Source organism: Ovis canadensis, chromosome 12, assembly GCF_042477335.2.
Source record: "Ovis canadensis isolate MfBH-ARS-UI-01 breed Bighorn chromosome 12, ARS-UI_OviCan_v2, whole genome shotgun sequence".
NCBI lineage: Eukaryota > Metazoa > Chordata > Mammalia > Artiodactyla > Bovidae > Ovis > Ovis canadensis.
In genome coordinates this window covers 53,021,626-53,034,939 of record NC_091256.1, presented here as the reverse complement: position 1 = coordinate 53,034,939, position 13,314 = coordinate 53,021,626, and the positions used below count along the sequence as shown (strand labels likewise).

At 45.4% G+C, this 13,314-nt stretch overlaps 1 protein-coding gene across 2 annotated transcripts in view; it reads right to left on the bottom strand.

The window, feature by feature from the left end:
• Positions 1 to 310: 310 nt before the first annotated feature.
• Positions 311 to 13,314, bottom strand: part of MTOR (mechanistic target of rapamycin kinase) — a 125,504-nt gene continuing 112,500 nt past the window's right edge. For both annotated transcript variants that reach the window (XM_069544736.1, XM_069544737.1), the window contains exons 47-58: positions 12,524 to 12,659; positions 11,766 to 11,913; positions 11,068 to 11,190; positions 9,684 to 9,766; positions 8,562 to 8,634; positions 8,034 to 8,108; positions 7,513 to 7,648; positions 6,821 to 6,886; positions 4,696 to 4,776; positions 4,341 to 4,421; positions 1,953 to 2,058; positions 311 to 1,263 (exon numbers count right to left, since the gene is read on the bottom strand). In XM_069544736.1, coding sequence (XP_069400837.1) covers positions 1,248 to 1,263; positions 1,953 to 2,058; positions 4,341 to 4,421; positions 4,696 to 4,776; positions 6,821 to 6,886; positions 7,513 to 7,648; positions 8,034 to 8,108; positions 8,562 to 8,634; positions 9,684 to 9,766; positions 11,068 to 11,190; positions 11,766 to 11,913; positions 12,524 to 12,659 — 1,124 coding nt within the window. In that variant the 3' untranslated portion in view covers positions 311 to 1,247. The remainder of the gene's footprint in view (positions 1,264 to 1,952; positions 2,059 to 4,340; positions 4,422 to 4,695; positions 4,777 to 6,820; positions 6,887 to 7,512; positions 7,649 to 8,033; positions 8,109 to 8,561; positions 8,635 to 9,683; positions 9,767 to 11,067; positions 11,191 to 11,765; positions 11,914 to 12,523; positions 12,660 to 13,314) is intronic.

Sequence of the window (13,314 nt, the reverse complement as noted above, 5' to 3'; positions counted from 1 at the left end):
ACTTGCTTCATCTGACAGACTCCCACTCCCATTTAAGACCCTCGGCAAGGGTCCCCTTTCTGTGAGGCTCCCAGTGGAACCAGTGCCCCTTACCCAAGGCTCTCATGGTTCTCTCTTCACACTAGGTGGCCGGGTGGCTCCTGAGAGATGTGGCTCTGTCTAGTCTGGCCTGGGAACACCCCGAGGACAGGGATCACAGCACATAGAACCCTGTCCTGCACAGTCCCAGTACTCAGTGTTAGTGAACGTTGAAGGAATAACTGTTTCTTTCGTGAACTAATATACAGAAATAAAAAGCCACTCATATTCATGTTTTTAAAATTCTGATGTCTTTTATTGGCACAAAAATTATTCAGATACAACATGGTGTCTAGACATGGGTACACTTTATACTTTGTGCATTTCATTTAAGATTTCTTTTGCTCCTACTTCCCAACATGTACTAGACCTTCCCTCTCTGTGTCAGCACCTCCATGACAGCATTTCCGTATTCCAAGGCCTTGCTCCAAACGGAGGGCATTCAGACCTCACTGAAGACATCCCAGAACCAGGCTGAGAAGGCCAGGGTGGGCCTCCTACTGCACTGTGATCCCCTCCGTGCATCTGCCCAGCCGAGGCTGCCTTGCGATCTGAACAGACTGTCCTCTAGTGGCTCGGGTCTTGGCTTGAAGTGTGTATGTCGCAGCGTGGCGGATGAGGCAGAAGACCGACCTTTCCCACCCATTTTGGCCCGTCTTGCGAGGGTTGTTGCTGCGTCCACGGACCAGTGAGGTAATGAGATGGGTGAAGGCGATGAAGTCAGCTTCTCCACGTCTTTACAATCCAGAGTCCTAATCCGTGTCCTCCACGACCTGAGGCTTCGTGACTGCGCTGAGTTTGCTGTGTCCATGTTGAGAGGAACGACTAGGCCATTCTCCTGTCAGCAAACACTTCTGAGTTCTTTTGTGAGTTAAGTCAAAACCCGTATTTCTAAAGTTAAAGATCTTCTGTTCCCCAAAATCAAGGGCTTGATTTTTGTAGTATTACTATGTTTACTGTCCTGGGAACCAAATCAAGCCTTATGTTTCCGACAATATATTCTTTAACAGCAGCTAGAAAGTTGGTTCAAACCAACTTATAATATACAGTAGTTCTTTTCATTTACATTTCAGAGCTGAACTTTCTGACCATGGTTTCAGTTTAGTGGAAGCAGACACCAAAGTACAAAAGCCTCAAGAGAAGTGCTGTGGGCACGTCTGTGCCTCCAGTTACCAGAAAGGACACCTAACGAGACAAGGAGAAAAGGAATATTTTAATAACCTGTGCTTCTTCAAAGCTTTATGCAGATATACTGAGAATGGAAAGAGCAAGGTCTGCCCACCCCCGGGACCCTCCCTGAGATCTCCCACAGCTAATTGTGCAGGACAGGCGTTATCGTTTCCAGCCCGCCAGACGCCTGCTGTGGTCCCGCAAGGACACCTCTCCGTCACCCTCTCTCTCTAGTTTCTACCTTCAAGCATGCCTCAGGCGATTAATCAAAGCAGACCCCAGAGTGGTCCTTGAGGTTACAATCGCGGATGATAAATCTGTCTTTTCATCTCCTTCTCTCTGTCACCCCTCTGGCTTCTTTTCCTTTGCCTTTCCTGTATCTCTGAATTGACAGCAAAACCCCAGAAAGAACACCCCCACTCCTCAAATAAGGGGCCTCACCTATTCGTCTAAGTCAATTTAACATGTCATTTCAATTCACTTTGGTGTTTGCCTTCCAAATACACATCCATGTCTCCATTTCCCCCTTTTTAGAACAATGAGCACACCCAGTGAGTATAAACTTTTGAAGAGATGTGAGACACAGTTTCCCTCTATGGATACCCAATTTCCCTGTATGGATACCCCCACATATCTTTTTTTGCAACTCTGGCTTTGGGGCACAGGGTAGGGGCCTGAGTGCTTATTTGAACAGAGGTGCTCACCAGCCAATGTAGCACTGGCAGAGGTTTTCATGGGATGTCGCTTGTTTGATGAGCAGCTCGACTTGTGTTGGGACATCCAGGGTTTCGTCATGAGAGAAGTCCCGACCTAGACATGAACAAAAGCGTCCAGTGTGCACCAGGTACCAACCACCCAGCTCCACAGTCCCCCAGCCAGGCTCAACTGTCCACACAGCCTAAATCAGTTCCCCTCCCCCTCGTACGTGAATATAAATGCTACATAATACTTGGATTTTTAAATTCACCTCCACGTGACCCATAAACACCTAATATATACTAATAAACACTAATATATACTCGGCTCTCAGTTTACAGAAGGTAAAGTCCTACAGTGGGCAGAGTACAGGAGTGGCAAAGATCTGGCCAGTGGGCTTCTATACCGTAATTACCCTTGAGTAGGGCAAGTGGCCAAGAAGCCTCTTTCAATCCTACCAGCCTCTCCTTCCAGCCCCTTGTCTTGCAGGGCTGCCTGCTTTCATCACACACTCATAGTCTCCAGCCTTACATGGGCACTCAGCACTGCCTGGCCAGCTCCTCTGGCTATACGCCCTTTCATCTCCACCACGAAGTTCTCTCCTCTCCTTGAGCATCCAAACCTCTCCTCTGGCTCCTCACCCTCGGCAGGTGCCCTCATCTCCTCCTCTAGAGCCAACTGACTCACTAAGGGCAGAGTTCAGAGCCCTGATATGTTGGGCAATGTTCGAGATGCCAGCTTTGTTCAACACGGGCTCCCCCTTCCTCCTTTCCATCACCCCAGAGAGCGGGCCCTCCTCCCATTTAAGGCCAAATTCACTTGCACTGTGATCTACTGCCTCCTCTTTGTCAGGAGCCTTACAATACTGACCATGCTGCCTCTCACTCACATCTGCAACCCCCCCGCCCCCACCATGTGCTCACTTTCTGTAAACACATTCCTCCTCCTGTTGAAGGAAACAGAACTGCTCATCCAACTTCTCCCTCTTTAGCTATGTCCTCTCTCCTCCCCGCACAGCCAGACTTCCTGAGAGCTTTGAAACTTGTCTCCGTCCCTTCTCTCACTTCGCATTCTCTTCCACTGCATTATTCTGGCTGCCAGGCTCATCAGAGCTCTCAGAAGGCCACCAGAGACCCAGAACCACCCCTGATCCCTCTCCACCCCTCACGGCCCATCATCAATCCTTTGCATTTTCCTCCTAAACAGCTCTCGACTCCACCTCCACTGCCACCCTTGTCTAATCAACTGTCCAACTGGCATCGACTGTGGCAGCTGCTTCCTCCCCTCCAGACCCTGCTTCCCCCACAGTCAGAGCAGGCAGGATCTCACAATGCAAACCTGCCCAGCTCCCCCCCACCCCCTTAAAACTCTTCAGTGGTTTCTCACTGCCCACAAGATACAGGGTAAAAACAGAAGGCCCTGCACGGTCTGGCCCTGGCCCGCTCAGAGTCCAAACACTTTGCACTGTGCTCCTCTCACCTTCCTGGGGCCAGTTTGGTCTGCCAGCCTTTCTGACCTTTTTTCTTGCCATTCTCCCTCCTACCACAGGGTCTTTGCACGTGTTGTTTCCTTCACCTGGAAGAATCTGCCCTAATTAACTCCTCTAGCAAATTTTGGCTCCTAGGTAGTTTGCTGAGGGAAGCTTTTCTGTAACGCTTGGACTTAAATTCCCCTGTTACTATCATCACAGCCCTAGTCTCTCTTCCACTTACAACAGTATTCCTCTTTAGAGTCTAAGTCCCAAGAAAGCAGGGAAGATGCCTGTTTTTAACCTACACTGTTTCTTCAACATCTAGCGCTTGCAGGTGCTCAAGGAACCAATATGCCTTGATGACAGAGCTTATGTGCTGGGCCTCCCACATCCCAGCTCATCCTCACCGCCTTCTGAATGAGGTGTTCTTGTCACTTTCTGGCCAGAGGAAGAGACACAGGCCTGTGGGGTCCCAGCGGTGGTGCTGGGCCATTGGCCTCCCTGCCTTCCACCCCCACGTCACACCACTTGGTCAGTGTGACACGTTTCCTGTTCAAAAGTACATGGTGTTCCCATCCAGGCTCTCCACTCCGTAACAGTTATCTCAGCACAGGTGGGCAATGAACTAAGTGGTCAGATTTACTTTAATATTCAGCCATGATGATTAATTTTCTTGAATTTGGCTGACTTTGGACTCAATAGAACTTTACTGTTAAACTTCACTGTTAAAACGAGATTAACATTACTTAAAGGAAGTTCATTGGTCATTAGAGAATCAGAGAGGATCCTTCACTGCTGGCCTCAGAGACACTCCAGTTAGTAGCACAGGGTCACACTTTAGGCACCAATACCACTGGAAACTGGGCTGAACACCCACTCAAGGAGATTTTATGTTCCTTTTAAGTAAACACATATATACACTCACCAGTGAGTTTATCTCGAACCCTGTTAATAATCTGAATAGCTTTCTTATTTAGGGCCTCTGGTTTCACCAAACCATCTCCAACTGGAATAAACAAAAACAGAAATAATAGTAAGATTGGATCATCATAACAGATTCAATGCACACCGCTGTTTTTCTCACATATTCACTTTTGTAAGTGTGGAGCAATTCTTCTTCATCTATCATTGTCCTCAGAATATAATGAGAAATTCATGGGACCTTTGCTGCTCAAAGGCAGTTCTGTTGCTTCCTCTTACTGACCCTCCTCCTGGTGTTCACAGCTGCTCTTTTCTTAATGAGCTAGTAGCTGATGCAATTCTTCAGAGGCTGGACTTACTGAAAGAATGAATAGATTCTGGCACCGTGGTCCCCGTTTTCTTATGGGCTGGTTCCCCAAGTTCCACACCATCCAAAATTTCTAGGAGGAAAAAAAAATCAGCAGAAAATTAAAACACCAAGAAGCCACCGTTCCAAGGTATTGGCTCTAATTCTTCATGTACGATCTCTCTTTTAACACCTGCCCCACCTGTCTCAGAGGATAAAGGAAATAGGAAGTGTTTTGCTCTTTATGAATTTAACATTTTTTAGGGAGTTCCTGGGTTGTCTAGAGGTTAGGACTCAGTGCTTTCACTGCTGTGGCTTGGGTTCAATCCCTAGTCAGGGAACTGAGATCCCACAAAGTGCCGGCACAACTCCCCCACCCCCTCAAAGAAAGGCTTGAAATCTGCATGAATTTGCAAACACACAGCATTAATAAAATGTTCTGACATACAGAATAGGCTCACAGGTCAAAGATCTGGCCACAAAAATTTGGTTGGTTGGACCCAAACTGGTCATAACATAAAGAAAACTAGCTTTCAAAGGATCACACATGTGACTGAAATGTTATTCCTTGGAGGAATTTATACATCAACTCTGGGGAGAAGTCCACAGGCTTTAGCCTCACCCTCTGCTAACTGTGGCCTTCAGGAGAGGTATCTAGAATCAGAACTCTGAAGCTATTTACACACTGCCCTGGGACACGACTGGTCTTCAAACCAAAGCTAGTGATGATAATACTTTAATTCATGAGTCCTTCGAACTTAACTTACCACCACTGGTGCCACCAGAACAAGCTGTCCTAACTCCCCTCGGTATATCACAGGTGGCACATGGGAGTCACCCAATAATGTATGAACAAGGCAGACCCTGAGAGTTATAACAGCAAGTGTCATATAATCTGGGTGAGACCAGTCATCCGCATGAGGCCCCCAGACACTGTGGGTGATTCAGGGATTCCCAAGTCCTATCACGGTGTCCAAGGTAGAGTCCAAGCTATTCATAGATGACACGGATCCAGGATGCCCATTTCCTGGCGAGAACACTCTCTTCCTTTCTACCCATCCAGATTCCACTCATCCAGTAAGGCTCAGCTTCAATTCTACCAGCCCACGGGCTCCCTTAACCCTTGCAGTTCAGAGTGATACCGCCTTTCTAAGGCCTACCACCCCCTGGTTCCCAACCAAACCACATGGCACCGGCCTACACAGTGCAGTGAGCTGCTCTTATTCCATATACACTCTGGGATTCTGTGCTTCCTCAGAGCATGCTCAGTATGTCACATTGTTTTCATACCTCTGAATACCATTTGACCTAGCTGGTAACCAACTGCAAATGTTCCCTAAGTATTTGGAGAGAATATTTAACTGTTTTACATTCCAATGGTATTTCTAAAATATGACTGTGTAGGATGTTGTTGAATGTGGGGGTCAAAGGGTTGGGTTAGGGATAAGGGGCAAAGGGGAAGGGTAAACAAGTCAAACAGCTTGACTCTAAGATGTCTGAAAGCAGGGAATACATGGAGCCTGTTCTGGCTCTCAGAGGGGCGTTATCTTCTTGTAACCCTGCTTTGTGGACCACATTCCTGGGAACAGTGTTTCCTGTGGCTTCCTAGCTGCTCAGGCAACAGTGTGTGTATATTTCCACTACTTCCATCTTCTCATTTCTGAGCTATTCCCAAAGCTTTAGAATTAAGGTAACATAGCTAATAATTATCCCAGATACCATTAAAGGGCATGCTAAAAGACTGGCTAATATTCAGACATACTTAAAAAAATTTTTTTTTTTAAATTTATTTGACTCTGCTGGGTCTTAGTTGCAGCATATGGAATCTCTGATCTTAACTGTGGCATGTGGAATCTAATTCCTGGACCAGGGATCGAACCCAGGCCCCCTACATTGGGAGTGTGGAGTCTTACCCACTGGACCACCAGGGAAGTCCAATTCAGACAAACTTTTAATTGATTTATGTTTTTACATGTAGATTAAGATTGGATAGTGTGATCAAAATTTCTGAGATTTAGGTACCCACTTCTTCCTGAAATACATTAGATGCTTATTACTTAAGTCATGCCTTAAAGGCAGTGACTTGCCCTATTCTAGAAATACCCTGGACAAAAAGAGGACAGTCTTTCAGCACTCACCTACTGACTGGCCAGCAGAGTAGGAATCGGTCCTCGTCCGTGATCGCTTGTTACCTTTGGTATTTGCTAGGGAAAGAAAGAAAAGGAGGGTTAAAAAGTGCTTCAAACTTTGATTTGAAAAAAACTTGGCTGATATACTTTCCCTTAATCATAAAAATATAATTTCCCCAAAGCCATAACTAAGATAAAACCAAAAACGTAACACTCAGGAGTAAACGGGTGGATATTCACAAGGCATCTGATCCTGAGGGGCATTTTATATGGCTGAGTGGGATTCAGACGATGTAAACTAGATAACAAGTGAGTAGAGAAGACGCCTCTGATTAGTAAACACCTTCTGAGGAGCTCGGAATAAAGAGTAGACTAAGACACTGTTGAGACAGCAAAACTGTTTGCAAATTCTGTAAAAATTCCATCTGCTATTCAATATGAAACCTAACAGAAGTCACTAGAGTACTTATTTATTCTGAAAAATGCTTTAATCAAGATCTAAACTGATGACCAGAGTTTTCTTAGTTAATAAAAATACTTGAAATTGATTTCCAGCCACCATAGCTGCCCTGTGGAAGTGTGGTGTGGCAGCTGAGTCCTGGGTCTTGGGCTCTGTGTGTGAAGCCCGGCAGGACTGTGAACTGGCCACGCCCATTGTGGGAAGGGTGAACCCCAGCACCCGGGCTCTTGCTGAGACTCACTGTCCATCAGCCTCCAGTTCAGCAGGGGGTCATAGACGAAGGCTTCCAGCACGGCCATGACGCTGTCCTTGTGCTCCCGGAGCACCTCCATCACGGTGTGGCACGTGATCCTGTAGTTGCCATCAAGGCCCGTGACCTGCAGACGAGCCAGAGCTGATCACCACAGAAGTCACCACGCTGGTCCCCGAAGGCCTTACCACCCAGCATCACCTCAGAGGGCGTGTCACCCCATTCAGAGAGAGGGCATGGCCATCACTGAGGGGCCAGGCTGGGAACGCCTCAGAGCAAAGGGTCAGGACTGTCATTCATACGAAACAAGATCTGGCGTAAAGGTTGGGTGAGACTTTTAAAGACTGATCATTTCTAACAGGGTAGAAAATATCTGTTAGAGGATACGACTACAGCATAAGCTGGGCATTTGAGGAGCTGGAGATCTAACAAGGAAGGAAGTCTGTCTTTGGAGAGGGGATAGAACTGTACTGGTCCTACTTCAAAGCAGCTTGTTACCAACATCCACTCACCTCCATAGCATTGGTCAGCATTCTCGTTAGTCTAAATGGAATCTTCTCTGGGAATTTCTCTCTGGTCATAGCAACCTAAGGGTAATAAAGGGAAAACCCAGGTCCACTGAGACTGCCTTCCTCAGCTGGAGCCAGGTGCAGGTAGGTGGCTTTCCTGTGCATCACCAGCACTGATTTCAATTAGAGCATAGAAAGGAAGCAGTGTGAGTCTAGTTTAGTGATGGGACTTATCGCTGTAATTTAAGACAGCTAAAAATTTAAAAATAAAAAAAGAGAAGATGGGGAGTGGGGAGGGAGAGAGAGAAAAAAAGTAAGTGTGTATCACGCCCAGGCCTTCAACCAGCATCTCCTTTTCTGAGTCCTGTAACAGCAAAAATCAAACAGCATATACTTCATCTGTTAGACTGATGTTCTATCACCTTGAGAGAAGAGTCAGGGGTAAGAATACGGCATTTGGGCTTTTAAGTTTGCCTAAATGGTTGGAGTGGGGTAGAAGGTGGTCCTCTGGGTTCTGGAACATATGCTCACCTCAAAGCAGTCCCCAAAGTCAATGTGCAGAATCTTTCCACTCAGCCGGTCCAGCATCAGGTTGGATGGATGTCTGAGAAACAGAAGAGAGAACAGCTCGGATGAACAAATCCCCAGGTCTGTGAGACTCTAGGCCAAGGGTTGGTAATGACAGCACTCAGGCCAAAGGCAGCACTCCACCCCGAACTTTTACAAATAATTTTTATTGGAACACAGTCATACTCATTTGTTCATGCATTGTTTTGGGCTGCTTTTGTGCTGCAGCAGCAGAGATGAGTACTTGTGATGGAGACTGTAAGGCCAGTGAAGCCTAAGATATTTACTATTTGGCCCTTTATAGAAAAAGTGTGCTGACCCCTGCTCTAGGGCTCAAATGAGAATTGACCTGTATGAATCACAAGTTGCCCCATGATACCAGGACAGTTTGTTTCCCCAAGGTCTTTGGTCACAGGTTTCTGGCAGTGCTGGCATCTCAGAGTGACAAGGCTCTTCGAGACAGGCTCTCATCTCCCTGAGTCCCGAGCTCCTCCAGGCAGGAGCGTCTGGGTATTCTGGACAGGTGCTCTACCAAGTTTTTTAAAAACAGGAATTTATTATTTTTGTGGGATTAAATTTTTTTACTCTCAAATAATTGCCTGAGAATGATCCCAGAAGAAAAATTGTAGACATCAGAATATTATTATTTTTTAAAATTTCTGAACATTCCTAAATGACTTCTGCAGTCAGTACATTTGGATGAATTTTAATATGTAGAAATATCAGAGGGATCTATTTTGGTTGGTTTTAATTACAGAAATAGGATTATTTATCTTAGCATAGTGATGATTGATAAATGTTTATTGAATCAATAAAATCAACTGGATTTCACATGGATTTTAATACATTAAACCAACCTATGGAGAAAGTACCCCTGAACTATGGTTTTTCTTCTCTTTAGTTTGACGTGTTGTTTTGATGGCATGGACAATAATAGGGGACTAAGGTTGATGCTGCAAAAAACAGCTGAAGTACAAAATACAAATATTTACCAAACGGTCATAAAGCTCACTGGAAAACAAAATGAAATCATTCATGAAAACTATATAATGGAGAAAGAATATTCAAAGAAACAAATTCACTTACCTATCGCCCAGGCCCAAAATATACCCAACCATAGACATGACCGCTAAAGAGCGGGTATAATTGGTTCTTCGATCAAACCACACCTAGAACACAGAAGCACGTGTGAACCAAGGCTCTGAAAACTAACTGGTTTTCAACACAATTATATCCTAATCAGTTGTTTGCTTCAACAATAACCAGTTAGAATGTATAAGGGAACAAAAATTATTCATAATTACAAAATTAATAAACTGCTCAGAATAAACTTAATTGGAAATGTGTAGAACTTAGATGACTAAGTAAATTAAACTTTGCTTAGAAATATAGAGACTAGAGTAAATGAAAATATCCATTTAAGGCTATCCACTTAAGACTGAAAAGATGCAATATCCTTCCAGATTATTTAATACATTCAATGTAATTTCAATAAAAGTTTCTTGGGAATCTTGACAAAATGATCCTAAAATTTACCTGGAAAAAAATTACATGTAAATAAGTAGTGAGAAAAGACTTGTATTAACAGTGGGATACTTGAGGATAAATAGGCAGAAAGATCAACGATATAGAAATTCTAGAAAGAAATTCAAGGGCATATAAGAATTTAGTATATAATAAAAGTTGACTTTGTTACAGGATGGATTATTTGGTAATACTGTGTGTGTGCTAAGTCACTCCAGTAGTGTCTGACTCTTTGCGACCCCATGGACTGTAGCCTGCCAGGCTCCTCTGTTTATGGGATTCTTCAGGCAAGAATACCAGAGAGGGTTGCCATGCCCTCTTCTAGGGGATCTTTCCGACATAGGGATCGAATATGTGTCTCTTGCATCTCTTGCATTGGCAGGCAGGTTCTTTACCGCTAGCACCACCTGGGAAGCCCCTGGTAATACTGTCATGTTGGTTAATCACCTTAAAAAAATAAAATCTATACCCTAACTTTAAATTCTAACTTGGGTTAAGGATTTAAATGTAAAAACAAATCTTATAATTAATACAAGAAAATCTTGAGGTGGAGAGAGCATTTCTAAATATAAGCCAAAGAAACTTTAAAGAAAGGATTTTAAAAAAATCTATTAACTTCTAACATTTAAAAATGTACATCAAAACCAAAACAAAATAAAAACTTCAAACCTAGAAACATACTATTAACAAAATTGAAAAACCAGATAAATAGGAAATTAATGATATATATGAAAAAGATTTAACAGCCGTAACAAAATACTATTGTAAGCAATGGTTGAAACATGAAACTATCTACAGCTAGACTACGTGGCTCGGCCATTCGGTTTCTGCTCTAAAAGGCTACACATCACCTACGGCTAATCGTTACAGGACACGTCCACCAAGTGTACAGGAGCAAACAAACCTTCCTGACGAGAGGGGAGGTTGGAGTGCAGGGGCGCCATACCTCAGAGCTGGGGCTCTTCAGCCACAGCAGTTTGGCCAGGTCATCCCCAGCTGTGTTGTTGACAGCGTGCTCAAACACCTCGACCTTCTGCATCAGAGTTAGATGGTCATAGTCCGGAGCCATCTGCACCAAGACACAAGTCTGAGATGAGCAACGCATATCCAGGAAGAAACAAGGCTCTGAGTCCAGGCAGAGATGGGTTCTGATTTCACCACTGCCACCAAAAGGAGAAGCAGTGGCCACTCTAACCTGAGGACCACAGGAGGGGCCAGGGCACAAGGGGCAAGCATCAGGCCTTGCCTCGGTACCAGCTTCAGTGTGAACGAGGGCACTGGGAGGTTCATAAACTTTCTCACTTTTCTCCCTCACACACCTACTGAACACTGCTTCCCTGCTTCCCCATTCAGCCAGTCAGCGCTGTGTACCATGTTAGGATCAGCAGATGTATGTTGCCTGATGAGTAATACTGTCCAGTCTCATGCAGGGTGATGAAAACCTAATTGCTGGGCTTTAGGATCCTTGTTTCTTAGAGGTGGTTATCTGCTTAAAGACTCATACCATTAATCCTTTGTCAACAGCTAATTCCCTTGAATAGATTTTTCAGTGCTGGAACAAGGAAAACAGCTCTGTACTGAACTGACTTGCCAGCTTCACCCTCAAGACACCGAAGGGTTGGGTCTGGCAGCCTCATCACGTACTCGCAGCATGATGCGATGCTCAATGTTGAGAAGGATCTTCTTTTTCTCCCTGTAGTCCCGGATGAGGGCGTGCAGCGTGTCACAGTGGGGCACCCAGCCGATGAGGCCCGAGTTGGTTGATAATGGAATGACAGCGTATCTCTGGATGCTAAAGCCCACAGGAAAGCAGGGTCAATGAACAGAAAACAGAGCAGACCTTTGAGCCACTCGTGGCATATGCAAACTGGTTTTAATGAGCCTATCCACACAAGGCTGTTGTGGGGCATGTGATGAGGGACGTGGTGCGATGCATAAAACCTAAAACACAATTGGAGCTGATGGTATAAAGGTACCACCAGTGTTCCCAACCTGCCTAACAAACTCACTGCTTTGGGGGAACAATCCCATGATGACTTCTAAGCCTAAAATGACCTCCCCACTTAACATCCATGTTCTTAACAGAAAGAGGAGTGAGAGAAGCCTGAGGACAGGACGGGCTTGTTAGGGCGGTCATTTCATTTGGCATAGAACACATCAAATTTGTGGAACCTCCCATCTAAAGGCCATGAAATGTTCCTTTCTGAGTCCTCTGAAGGACTTCCCCTGAGAACACTCTAAACCAATGGAGAGTCTTTCTCTTTGACATCTTGGCTACTGATGACCTCCTGTCAGGTACAGAATCATTTACTTGGCAAAGGTAAGTGATGACCTGGAAGAGAAATAAGAAATAACTCGATTTCTCTAGTTATCTAGGGCTGTCTCTGTGGCATCCTGAATACCTGAGGTTTTTCCGAAGAGACGTTGGGTCATTGGCCAGAAGGGTGTTGACCAGGCCGAAAAGCTGCATCACCCGTTCGTCCTGCCGCAGGTCCTCATGGCCCTTCAGGAGGAAGACAAACTCGTGCCCGTTGCTGCCTGTGGGGAGTGAAGCGGGGAGCAGTCAGCGAGGATCAGAGGGTTTCCATCCTGTTGGCTGGGGGACCACTACTGCATTCGCAGGTTGGGAGACACATACCATACCCAGTCACACTGTCCTGACAAACGGAAGAAACGTGCCCTAGAATGGGTGAATGGCCATCAAAAGAATGGTCTTCTTTTTGATGGTCCCCCAGTGACATGTTCGACTCAACAGTAAGTAAAGTTTTTTAAAAAGCTCCATCTTCAAGTGCCAGGAATGAGTCTGTACAGAGATGGTCACTCTACATGTTACCTCCCCAACCCACTCTCTGTCCTGCTCTGACCTTAGAAGCCTGGACTCCTAGAGACCACATCCCCTGGACTCCCTGGTGTGCTTGGCCAATGGGGGCACTGTCAAAAGGTTAGAGGGTAGAAGAGGGAGAGGTCGGGGTACCTGCCCCTGACAACTGGCCAGATTCTGGTTCTAGAAGTAGCTCCCTCCCTTGGTCTGGACCACGGCATCAGGGGATGCCTTCTCTTTCTAGGTTACAGCCCTTGCCGGGCTCCATGCCCTCTAGGTCTGAAGGGCAGGGGTGAATAATTATACACTTCATACTACTGGCCCTCTTAACTCAGCCATGCCTCTGAAAACAGTCCTTCATTAAAGTCTCTT